Below are 13,012 nucleotides of genomic sequence, written 5' to 3'. Positions count from 1 at the left end.
GATGGCAGCATTGGAGGTTAAGAGCTACATGTCTTTTTTCATATTTGTGGCATACCCTACTCTATAGATCAGGGGTCCTCAAACTACGGCCCGCGGGCCACATGCGGCCCGCTGAGGACATTTATCCGGCTCGCCGCTGCCTGGGACATCCCTGTGTCCCGAAATATGTTTTCGGGACTCAGGGATGCGCTCTCGGAGACCCCGCGTTTACTTTAAAAACACAGGGGCCGTCGGGAAGGTGGTGCACGCAGAGACGTCACTGAAGCCATGCGTGCTCCCATGGCAACGGAGCGCGGAGGAGCGGGGCAGCGATGAGGACGTGCGCTGGCCAGCTAGGTAAGTGTTACCAGCGTCACGGCAGCTTCGGTGCTCCGACCACCGCTCCTTCGGTCCCGGGACTTACTGCTATGGAGCTGAAGTGGGGGCAGAACACAGGCATACAGCCTCCAGCCATACATTGTATGGCTGGAGGCTGTATGTCTGTGGGGGAACATACTGCACCTAATGTGGGGGAATATACTGCACCTAATGTGGGGAGCTATACTGCACCTAATTTGGGGGATCTATACTGCACCTAATGTGGGGGAACATGCTGCACCTAATGTGGGGGAACATGCTGCACCTAATTTGGGGGATCTATACTGCACCTAATGTGGGGGTACAGGCTGCACCTAATATGGGGGAACTATACTGCACCTAATGTGGGGAGCTATACTGCAACTAATGTGGGGGAACTGTACTGCACCTAATGTGGGGGAACTGTACTGCACCTAATGTGGGGGAACATGCTGCACCTAATATGGGGGATCTATACTGCACCTAATGTGGGGAGCTATACTGCACCTAATGTGGGGGAACATTATACTGCACCTAATGTGGGGAGCTATACTGCACCTAATTTGGGGGAGCTATACTGCACCTAATTTGGGGGATCCATACTGCACCTAATGTGGGGGAACATGCTGCACCTAATGTGGGGAGCTATATACTGCACCTAATGTGGGGGGACATTATAATGCACCTAATGTGGGGGAACATTATACTGCACCTAATGTGGGGGAACATTATACTGCACCTAATGTGGGGGAACATTATACTGCACCTAATGTGGGGGAACATTATACTTCACCAAATGTGGGGGAACATTATACTGCACCTAATGTGGGGAAATTGTACTGCACCTAATGTGGGGGACTATACTGCACCTAATGTGGGGGAACTGTACTGCACCTAATGTGGGAGAACTGTACTGCACCTAATGTGGGGGAATTGTACTGCACCTAATGTGGGGAATTGTACTGCACCTAATGTGGGGGAATTGTACTGCACCTAATGTGGGGGAATTGTACTGCACCTAATGTGGGGGAACTGTACTACCAACCCTAATGTGGCGGTACTGTACTGCCAACCCTAATGTGTGGGAACTACAACCTAATTTGGGGGTATCTATACTGCCAACCTAATGTGGGGGGGGAGGGGGACTGTGCTGCGTACTTAAAGTGGTAGTCCACTAATAAGATATATAAGTGTGCATAGGAATTTGTTCATGTTTTGATATCTATAGTCCGGCCCTCCAACGGTCTGAGGGACCGTGAACTGGCCCCCCATTTAAAAAGTTTGAGTACCCCTGCTATAGATAAACTCCCTGATTGATCTATTTTTTCATATATTCATAAAGAAATTGTTAAATTGTTCACAAAATACTGTATTTTTAGTAGTTTACTTGCAAATTGACTGGACAAACAGTTGGTATATTGTGTAAAGCGTGCATAAATGTAAAACAATTGTGTATCTATAGATGGATGTAATGCTTCAATAAAATTCAAAAGATTAACTATATTAGGTATATTTCCTATAAGTGGCATGGTACCCAAAGTGTTGCCAAAACTTTTTCCTGCATTTTGGCAGTTTTTCTGGTGTTTTTTTATTTTATTTTTGTTTTTGCTGATGTGTGGAAACAGTCGATTTTGAACCCTGTGGCAGTTTTTCAACCCCTCCAGGGTAGCACTTCCTGGGTTGGATGCAGATGACCACCTCACTGAGTGCAAGAATCTAAGAAGTGATGCACTTCAGCTATATAGAATAAAGTGCACCTATGTATACTAAACAGGAGCCAGGACTCCTGTCACGTTACTGACAGTCCCCCTCCTAGCAGGGCTGAGCTGTGCCTTCTCAGCTGATGCTCAGCAGGAGATATACATCCTATATCTCCTGCCCAGTACAAATTTACATTAAAACAGTAATGTTTATATATCGCTTCATTATTGTAACTTCTTGCTGGGCTGTGCGCTATGCGCCAAACCCATCAAGGAAAGAGTTGACTCATGCTGCTGAGCGCTAACTAACTCTTTATGGGATATCCAGTATATACAGTTATTGAAATTATTTTATTTATTTTTTTTAAAGACACGTTGAAAGAAAACATTTTATTACAAAAAACACTCCCCCACAATCCCTCGTTAACCATTTTATTGAAATGCTGGTCATCAAAGAAGTCCATGGAATTTAATATAGTCCAAAGGATACACAGATCTAAAATGAGAAGAAGAAAAAACCTGGGAATGATACGGGTTGTAGTATAGTATAATTCCCCAACGAGTGTGAACCCACAGTGCCACTACAGTGGTCTCAGTAAGTGGCAGCTGGCTGGACTAGCCAGAACACCCCAGCGCCAAGCATCGGGGTACAGGCAGGTGGGTGCAAGCTAATTCTGGAGATGGTGATTTCAGCAGGCAGAATCGGATGCAGGTCAGGTTATTTAGTGTGGCTGGTGCTGTTACAACAGCAGAGCTGGATAGGTTCAGCATACAGAAATAGAGGAATCAGGCAGAGATGTAGTTAGGATAACAGGAACACTGTAACATGGCAGGATAACAGGAACACTGGAAGATAGCAGACAGGAACCTTAGCTAAAGAAACCTACAATATTGCTCAAGCACCACAGGAAGGGATTAGTACACTGTTATAGGTGGTGCCTGGCAGCGATTGGAGTAGGATCCATTAGCAAGTGCACACTGGCCCTACCAGTATCAACCAGTGCTCACATGCTGTGGCATTGCTAGGGTTGGTATCACCTGGTGCAGTAGATAATGGTGTCATCCCTTACCTACCCCCTCCCAAGGTAAGTTTTTATCCTGTTGTGACAGACGCCACTGGTGTAGCACATTGTGAAAAATTCCAGTATAATAATCAAATATACCAATTGCCACAGAATGCAGAATGGGAAAGCGCTAATGAAGTTTTCACCATTTAAAATTACAGCTCCCAGAATGACTTAAAGGGGTACTCCACACTGGTGCCAGGAAGTTAAACAGATTTGTAAATCACTTATATTTAAAAATCTTAATCCTTCCAGTACTTATCAGCTGTTGTATGCTTCACAGGAAGTTCTTTTCTTTTTTAATTTTCTTTCTAGTCTGACCACAGTGCTGAAGACTGGGGGGGGGGGTGTTTTTAGCACGGACGCAGCTATCTGAAGGCCAGGGGGGGGGGGGGGGCTGAGCCTCATGGTGTCACTCCATCAGGCTGGTATCACCCGGTGCGGCCCACACCCTGGTCGCTACACCACTGCCTAGAGGGCAGAGGGGATACTGCAGCAATGACTAAAGCAGCAGGAGAGAGTCCAGAGGAGAAAGGCAAGGATGCACAGCAAAAACATAGCATAGAGCAAGTCGCCTCGTGCAGGTAAGAGTCAGGACGCATAGTACACCTGTGGTTACCGACCAGTGGCGTTACATTTAGCAATAGCTTGAGGCTCCTTGCTTGGAAGCACACTGCCAGAAAGGCACTGGTTCCTTTACTTAATAATTACTTTTTTTTTAAATGTATTATACATATGTAAACTGCAAAATGGATTTACAAAAGAGTGCCAATATAAAACCTAGTGTGTGTGCTCTAGTGGCCAATATGAACACTGACAATTTTCTATGATTAAAGTAAATTAATATGGCACTCCCTTTGGTGCTCAAGTAGGAATCCCACTCCATAAAAAAAGCTTCAAAGCAAACTTGGCACTCATTGCATTTGCTCTGGTTGTCACCACTACCTCACCCTATCAGCAAAGCACTTGGTTGTTTTACTCCTCTATCACGTTACCTCCGAAGCAGTCCGGTTACGTTCTGATGAAGGTCCGGATAGGACCAAAATGTTAACTATTTTTGTGGACTGCACCATAAAAATTCATAAGAAGTGCAAATTGCCAAGTTTGTTTTGAATTCTCTATGATTATTCACAAAAGAACAAAAAAACTTAAAAAAATAATAATAATGATGATGGCAATAAGTATAATACAATTAAATATGTGATTTTCTGGTGATTCATTCATTTGAAGGCTGTGGTCTCACAAAGTCTTTGATTATTATTTTTAACTAAACCTAGAAGTAGAACTAACACAAAGAAAAACTATAACGGAACAATTTGCACTTTTTTGTGTTGTTTCCACTTGGTTTTGGTCAAATACACTGGGGGAGATTTATATTTTTGCTTACGCTGGGCACCCAAAATGTCACATGTGCGCCTAAGCACTTTTTTTTCCGACTTTTGTCGGTACGCAGAAAGTACCAGACAGCCTTACCTAATCAACTTTCATTTTTCACTTTGCAGTAGTCACGAATTTATAAAGGATGAATGTTTCATATAGGTATAAAAAAAAGTCTCAAACCCCTCCAAAAAGTTGCATACCTAAGCCAGGTCAGATATGGCTTTCAAAACTGCCTTTGGAGGGCACTTTTAAAATACTTTTTCTGCAAAAAAGTTGCAGAGGAGAGGAGGAACCATACAGAATGGTGTTCTGAAGTAATTTATAGTGTTTTGCATATGTGCGCCAAATTTATTACCTCCCCCTTGATAGTATGATAAATGTGTTGCATACAAGCAAACCAAATAATAAACCAAAGCAAAAAAAAAAAAGACTTCAAAACTCACTTTCCAAAGAAACAATGATAAGGCTTAGTTTCCACTTGTTTTTTTTCTGGCAGTTTTTGGAAAACTGCCACTGCAGTTTTTGAGCCAAAGTCAGAAATGTATTCAAAAGGAATGGGAAACTTAGCCTTAATGTCCCCCACTGAGAGCAAAATACAAACCAAAATACTATAGCCTTACAACTAAAGAACTAGACATATTATGGGCTTTCAGGATGCACTAAATGTTTTTATTTATTTACTTACCTACTTCCGTTAGCGCCATCTGTTTTTAAATTTTTCCATTTACATAGCTTTTATTGATTAATATTTATTTATTTTCCGAGAAAAATGACACACAATTTTGTCATTGTCTTTTTTTCTGGTAATGGAAATCTTATGTATATTTTTTCTAAGGCCATGTTCACACACATTGGAATCTGGCACGGAGATTCTGCTACAGCAGAGTCCAGTTGAATTCAACAGTCATCTATGAGACTGCTTATTCCTGTGCAGTCTTAGCGCAGGTCCACATGGAGATTTTCCGTGCGAACATTCCGTAACGTGTGCATAGCCTTAGGGTTTACTACTTTTCCTGGGACAAAATTGGATTTGTGTCAACACATTCTTTAAACTTTGAGGGGATTTATTAAAACCTCTGTAGAGGATGAGTGGTGCAGTTGCCGATAGCAACCAATCAGATTGCTTCTTTCATTTTTTTAAATTTCTCTGAAACATGAAATAAGCTGATTGGTTGCTATTAGCAACTATACTACTGTTTTGGGATTTCTAGAATGTGTTGATTATCTTTTATTTTTAGGAGGAGAAATGTTTAAAAACAGCTATTCTGAAAATGTTTATAGCATATTTGTTGTCCTAATATATTTCTTTGTTAGGGTGGGTTCACACCACGATTTCTCTATACAGTTTTTGGATACATTTAAAAAAAAAAAAAAAAGTATGCAACCGTACAGCAAACCGTGGCCATAGACTTTGCATTCAAAACCGTATGCACCATATTGTATATGGTTGTCTCCGTTTTTCACACCACACGTTTTTTTACTTTTTTTTTCTGGACAGAAAACCGTGGCTTACCACGGTTTTTGGTCCAGGTGAAAAACCGTATTGACCCGTATACTTTTTTTTTTAACATGGGAGTCAATGGGAACCGTACAGACCTGTATGTGTGTACGGTTCCATCCAGTTTTTACCATGCGGTTTTTGACTTTGCACAGTTTTTTTTTCTTGGAATTTCAATCAAACAAGTGAAACTTTATTCATAATGGAGTGAAAAGTTCAAAACGTATACTTTTTTTTCTTAAAAAACGGATGCAACCGGACATCATTTTTCAAACCATATACGGTTTTCAACCGTATACAGATAAAGCCTTGTAGACACATTTTGATACAGTTTAGTCAGGTTTTGAGGAATCCGGGTTTTTTTTAATCAAAAACCTGATAAAAAACTGTATTGCAAAAACGTGGTGTGAACCTACCCTTACCTAGATTTTTTTTCCCTTTCGACACTTTAAAAAAAAATAAAAATGTTTCATTATACAATATAACATTTTTCTTTTCTAATATATTGCACTTATGTTATGATATGAGGTTTATAGCTATAGCTATGAGGCCACAGTATAGTCATCTCATTATTTGGATTTCCATTGTTATTTCTGGGTTTTGGCTATACTACTGTTGTTTATATTTGTATAATATATTACTACAATAATTGCTTTATTTAAAAATAAGTTTTTTCGGAGGCCTTCCGTGAGCTTTAGTGCCTTTATTACCCTACCTCGGCCTTACCTTCTATCAGCTATCTGACCCATATTCGATAATCGCTCTTGGGTTTGGCCCTTGTGATTTCTTTGTAATCTATAGTTTGTATTGGGCTTCGGCCCCTGCATTGTTATGCTATTGTTTATTTCTTTTTTCTTGTACTTGTATTTGGATGTCTGTTTCCGGAAAACTTTTAATAAACGTTACAGTTAGAAAAAAATAAAAATAAACAAGTATTTTAATTGAAAGTGTTCTGTTTCCTAGGAATGTCTCCCAAGTATGCCCAGCTGCCAGGAGTTCACCTCAGCAAGCATCTATCATTCAAGTGAATTTATTAATTGGAGAAGAATTACTTTGCCTTTGCCACAGAAGACCTGGTATGTCAAAGGGGTATTCCAGAAATTTTATTATTTGACTGTACTACAGGGGCTGTAAAGTTAGTGTAGTTCATAAAATAGTGTCTGTAACTGTGATTGATGGATGGTCTGCAATTATGTGATCTTTGCCCCAATGTTTATTTTTAACAGCATACAAAATGAGTCTTCTCTCAGGTCATTCCAACTTGCAGTGCAGCCTGAGACATTACATAACTAGTCAGGTGCTGAAAGGACCCTGTCTGCTTCAATGGGGGGACCAACCTCTGGGTGAGAAGGAAATCATTATCCATAGAGCTGCAGCAATTTTAGCTCAGCTGTGCTGCAAAGGGTGGGGTGACTGATGTGTAGGAAAATTATACATACAAACAAGGGATCCTGGGACTTGTAGTTGTAGGGAGGGAACTCCGACAGGAAATAGCCATTTCACAAATAGAAAGCAGCAGCATCTGGCAGGTAAGTACTAAAGTCACCTTACGGTGGATAACCCCTTTAAGCAGTTAACATAAGCAATAAGATTGAAGTCTTTGTTTAATAGTACTTTTCAATGTCCCTTTCTTTAAAGTTTTTCTACATTTAAAGGGGTACTTCACTGGAAAACATTTTTTTCTAAATCAACTGGTGCCAGAAAGTTAATCAGATTTGTTAATTACTTCTATTAAAAAATCTTAATCCTTCCAGTACTTTTCAGCTGCTATATGATACACAGGAAGTTATTTTCTTTTTGAATTTTCTTTCTGTCTGACCACAGTGCTCTCTGCTGACACCTCTGTCCATGTCAGGAGCTGTCCAGAGCAGGATATATTTGCTATGGGTATTTGCTTTTGCTCTGGACAGTTCCTAAAATGGACAGAGGTTTCAGCAGAGAGCACTGTGGTCAGACAGAAAGGAAATTCTAAAAGATAAGAACTTCCTGTGGAGCATATAACAGCTGATCAGTACCGGAAGGATTAAGATTTTTAAATAGAAGTAATTTACAAATCTGTTTAACTTTTTTTTGGCACCAGTAGAATTTTTTTTTTCCAGTGGAGTACCTCTTTAAGCGTTAGAATGGATATTGTATTGTTTAGCAGAACTGTATTCAAAATATATTATTAAAGGGGTATTCCAGGCCAAAACTTTTTTTTATATATCAACTGGCTCCGGAAAGTTAAACAGATTTGTAAATTACTTCTATTAAAAATCTTAATCCTTCAAATAGTTATTAGCTTCTGGATTTGAGTTGTTGTTTTCTGTCTAACTGCTCTCTGATGACTCACGTCCCGGGAGCTGTGCAGTTCCTATGGGGATATTCTCCCATCATGCACAGCTCCCGGGACGTGACATCATCATTGAGCAGTTAGACAGAAAACTTCAGAAGCTAATAACTATTGGAAGGATTAAGACGGATGTATAATAACGATTGAAATAACGGGTGCTAACGGCTGAATAATGTCCATCAAAATAACGGGCATATTCATCCGTTAAAACCCATTATAACATCCTTCATGTGCAGCAGTTTTACACTTCTGGCTACAGACTCCCACAGCCGGGACTACTACTACTCCCATCATGGAACAGACTTATTTCCATGATAGCCGGTGGCTGGGGAGGCTACGTTAGTGTTTGTACTACTACCCCCATCATGGAACAGACTCTGTTCCATAATGGGGGTTGTAGTACAGGGGCTGAGGGATTGATCGCACAGGGTCTCACTTTGTAGACCCCATGCGATCAGAAGTTATTAAGCAGGGGAGCTGGTGGCATGCTGCACTCCCCTGCGATGCATCGCTTGTTTTTACTTTCATGTTTAAATCCCCCGCGGGGAGCCCTGAATGGCCGGTACCGAGGAGCCATTCAGGGCTCTCCACGGGGTTTTTAAAATGAACATTGTGAGTGGCAGCGGGGGCCATATGTGTCACGATGCCGGCTGGCAGGTAGTGGATCCTCTGTGCCAGAGAGGGATTGGCGTGGACCGTGCTAGTGGACCGGTTCTAAGCCACTACTGGTTTTCACCAGAGCCCGCCGCAAAGCGGGATGGTCTTGCTGCGGCGGTAGTGACCAGGTCGTATCCACTAGCAACGGCTCACCTCTCTGGCTGCTGAAGATAGGCGCGGTACAAGGGAGTAGGCAAAAGCAAGGTCGGACGTAGCAGAAGGTCGGGGCAGGCAGCAAGGATCGTAGTCAGGGGCAACGGCAGAAGGTCTGGAAACACAGGCAAGGAACACACAAGGAACGCTTTCACTGGCACTAAGGCAACAAGATCCGGCAAGGGAGTGCAGGGGAAGTGAGGTGATATAGGGAAGTGCACAGGTGAACACACTAATTGGAACCACTGCGCCAATCAGCGGCGCAGTGGCCCTTTAAATCGCAGAGACCCGGCGCGCGCGCGCCCTAGGGAGCGGGGCCGCGCGCGCCGGGACAGAACAGACGGAGAGCGAGTCAGGTAGGGGAGCCGGGGTGCGCATCGCGAGCGGGCGCTACCCGCATCGCGAATCGCATCCCGGCTGGCAGCGGAATCGCAGCGCCCCGGGTCAGAGGACGTGACCGGAGCGCTGCCGCGGGGAGAGTGAAGCGAGCGCTCCGGGGAGGAGCGGGGACCCGGAGCGCTCGGCGTAACAATATGTATCTTAAAAGCATTGTGGGGGCAAGATATATAGCTCTGCAGGGGGGGGGGCAGACATATAGCCTATATATCTTGCCCCCCAGCGCATTTATAATATGCCCCCTGCAATGCATTACTAAAGATATGACCCCCGCAAGCGCATTTAAAATGTGCCCCCCGCCAGTGCATTTATAATGTGCCCCTCGCCGGAGCATTTATAATGTGCCCCCCTGCCGGCGCATTTATAAAGTATCCCCAACCGGCGCATTTATAATGTGCCCCCCGCCGGCGCATTTATAATGTGCCCCCCGCCGGCGCTTTTATAATGTGCCCCCTGCCGGCGCATTTATAATGTGACCCCCGCCGGCATTTTTCCACTTTGATTTTGAGTGTGACTCCATATCCAGACCTCCATGGGTTGATAAATTTGATTTCCATTGATCATTTTTGTGTGATTTTGTTGTCAGCACATTCAACTATGTAAAGACGAAAGTATTTAATACTATTATTTCATTCATTCAGATGTAGGATGTGTTATGTTTTTATCTTATTTTTGAGCAGTGTGTATTGTGAATAAATGGTAAAATAAAGTGTATACAGTTTCATGGCATTACCTTGAAATGTTTCCCAGATTTAATTTTTGTGGATGAGAATCATACATTCTTGCTGCCAAAGAGTGCTTTATGTCATTTATGTAATTCATATTTCTATAAGGTTCATAAAAAGTACATTTTTAATTCTACATTTTTAAGGTCTAGTGCAACTCGATTCCGCTGGAGCCAACGATATTATGCATCAGAAGATGAATGGGCTTTGGACAATATTTACATTGGACAACAGTGCCCTAACATGTGCAGTGGACATGGCTGGTGTGACCATGGAATTTGCAGGTAACTTTCCATGTTTTCTTTAATCATTAAAGGGGTTGTGTGCTGTTATCTGTGGAGGAACCTGGCACAAAGTGGCAGATATACTAAAGACCAGCATTGTACATGCTAGTCTTTAGTTAAAGTACATTTAAGTAAGTTGTAAAAATGTATTAAGAGGTGCAGGTCTCTTAATAGTTTGATACATCTGTAGCTTACCACTTGTATCCACTCTCATCTCTGGCTAATAGATAAGAAACCTGAAAGGGGAAATCTCATATATAAATCAGGATTCCCTTATAGGGTATCTAAAAAGGGGTTATCTAAATTAGACAACTCCCATAAACTGATCAAACATTATAAAACAATACAGTATTCAGAGTATATTATGTGCATGTGCACATATTTGATATCACTAAGGTATATTGTTTACTGGAAAGAATAGATGTTTTTCATTAATGCTCTAATTAGCTACCAGATTTTACATATCTTTAATCTATTAACATGTGACTGCAATGTTACATTAAAAAGGGCAAAACTAAAAGCCGTCTCTAGAGACATGTCAGCCTATTGTTTTGCGGAGTAAAGACTATATCCAAGGAATCTAATATTTCATATGAGTGTGCACTACCGCCTGTCTGGCACATAGAAAGAGAAGGGGAAAATAAGTAAAAGAACACAGACACAGGACTGTTGATGGAAAACAGTGTTACTGGATAAATGGATCTAAGTGTGGGGTGTTTGTAAGAGCATATGTTAGATATAGGTGAAATGCTGAAGAACTGCATAATGTACGAGCCATGTCGAGTCTAACAGGGAAAATGTAATAATGTGGAGCTGTTGTGTTATAGGTATTGTGAGTATTTACATAAAGTGCATGGAGTAGTAAATAGGAAGATTACCAATCTTTAGTGTGCATAAGTAATACCCACCAATTTTTAAACAACATTTAAAAAAAAGTTTATGCATTTATTTTTATATATTATTTAAACAACATACTGGATTATTTACATTATAGGTGTGATTCTGGATACCAGGGTTCTGAATGTCTTCCGGAAAATTCCCTTCCATCCACTGTAATGTCAGACTTTGAAGGACTAAATGGCTGGGAAACAGATTGGCAGGAAGTAGTTGGAGGAGAAATTGTAAAGCCTGAAGAAGGTTGTGGAATCATTTCATCTGGATCTTCTCTGTACTTCTCCAAGGTATTTAATTGTCACCTGTTATATGCTGTCCAAACCACAGGAAACATGAAACAGATAAGGCAGAGGGATGCTGGGACATTATCATTTACTCTGAAACGCTCATGCCTTTCAGAGAAATCATAATTTTAAAAAAGCCTCTGGGTAAGTTGTTACAGAGGGTGATCCCTACATGCTGCTCCCAGCGCTGCTGAAGGTGTCTTTCCTTAGAACTGCCTCCCCATGACTACTTTCCTGGGTCCCGAAAACCTTTTTAAACTATGATTTCTCTGAAACGCCTGAAGTGCCATAAGTCAATTATTGTCTTTATGCCATAGAAGTTATAAAGAATCTTTATAGGTCTGAAGATGTTTGTTTTCGAATGTTTCTGAACATTTTGGTTAAAATTATGACACTAAATATGCACAAGTGGCCAATCTCTATAGTTATATAGAACACTTATGACAGGAGAAATGTACCACTTTTCCTTAGATAAACTTCAATGTGGACATATAATGCAGCCTGAAGGACAATAGTTAAAACAACAGATGTCATAATATATGACAATAATGTGGGATAAGCCTGAATAAAGTTCTAACAAGTTATAACAGTTATATTTCCACCAGCCCTACTAAGCATTTTGTCTCTTTTTCAAATGTCAATCAAGTAAAGAAAGATACAAAGTCTCCTGGCTATTACATTATTCTCAATCATTACAGTTTACTGATGACCTCTTCACCCGCAATAAATCCAATACACTAGGTTATAGTCTGCGTGAACAGCATTTAAACGGGGAGTTACTTACAGAAATTGGTCAAGTGGATTAAAAGTTATATCCAGCAAGAAAAGAAGCACTCGCCACATTTGTTGCTTCATCTGTGCTCTTTATTGAAGTCCGTGCAAAGACAAGGTGCAATGAGACGACATAGGAGGGAGGTGTTAGTGGGCACACCACTTTCTGTGCATGAATGTAATCACTGCAACATTGTGTGCACTCAAGAGGAATTATGTAGGTGTGTGAAGTAGCAGTGCCAGGTTGTCTATCGCTCCTTCACTATGGATTAAAAGTTATGCCAGTTATCCAGGGAGCTTGCCGAGCTTCCCTGCCTCCTTAATAAAATGCGCTATGCCTGCCCCTGACATGAATATGTAGTTTTCCTGACCCTCACATCCTAATGATATGAGAGCCTGCTGGCGAATATTCCCTATAACCCATTGTATTGGGTTTCGTGCAGGTGAACAGGCTGTCAGTTTTCCTTTAACCCCTTAAGGACCAGGCCATTTTACACCTTAAGGACCAGAGCGTTTTTCGCAAATCTGACCACTGTCA

General features: G+C 41.5%; 1 protein-coding gene across 6 annotated transcripts in view; it reads left to right on the top strand.

Moving 5' to 3' along the window:
- The window catches only part of RELN (reelin), a 1,155,521-nt gene that overhangs the window by 856,853 nt on the left and 285,656 nt on the right, over nt 1-13,012 (top strand). For all 6 annotated transcript variants that reach the window (XM_056573506.1, XM_056573505.1, XM_056573507.1 and 3 more), the window contains 3 exons: nt 6,942-7,054; nt 10,388-10,525; nt 11,520-11,706. In XM_056573506.1, the coding sequence (XP_056429481.1) occupies nt 6,942-7,054; nt 10,388-10,525; nt 11,520-11,706 (438 nt within the window). The remainder of the gene's footprint in view (nt 1-6,941; nt 7,055-10,387; nt 10,526-11,519; nt 11,707-13,012) is intronic.

The sequence above is a fragment of the Hyla sarda genome, chromosome 4 (genome assembly GCF_029499605.1).
Source record: "Hyla sarda isolate aHylSar1 chromosome 4, aHylSar1.hap1, whole genome shotgun sequence".
Classification (NCBI taxonomy): Eukaryota; Metazoa; Chordata; class Amphibia; order Anura; family Hylidae; genus Hyla; species Hyla sarda.
Note: the sequence above shows the minus strand (reverse complement) of the source record. Positions and strands in the feature narration are given on the sequence as shown.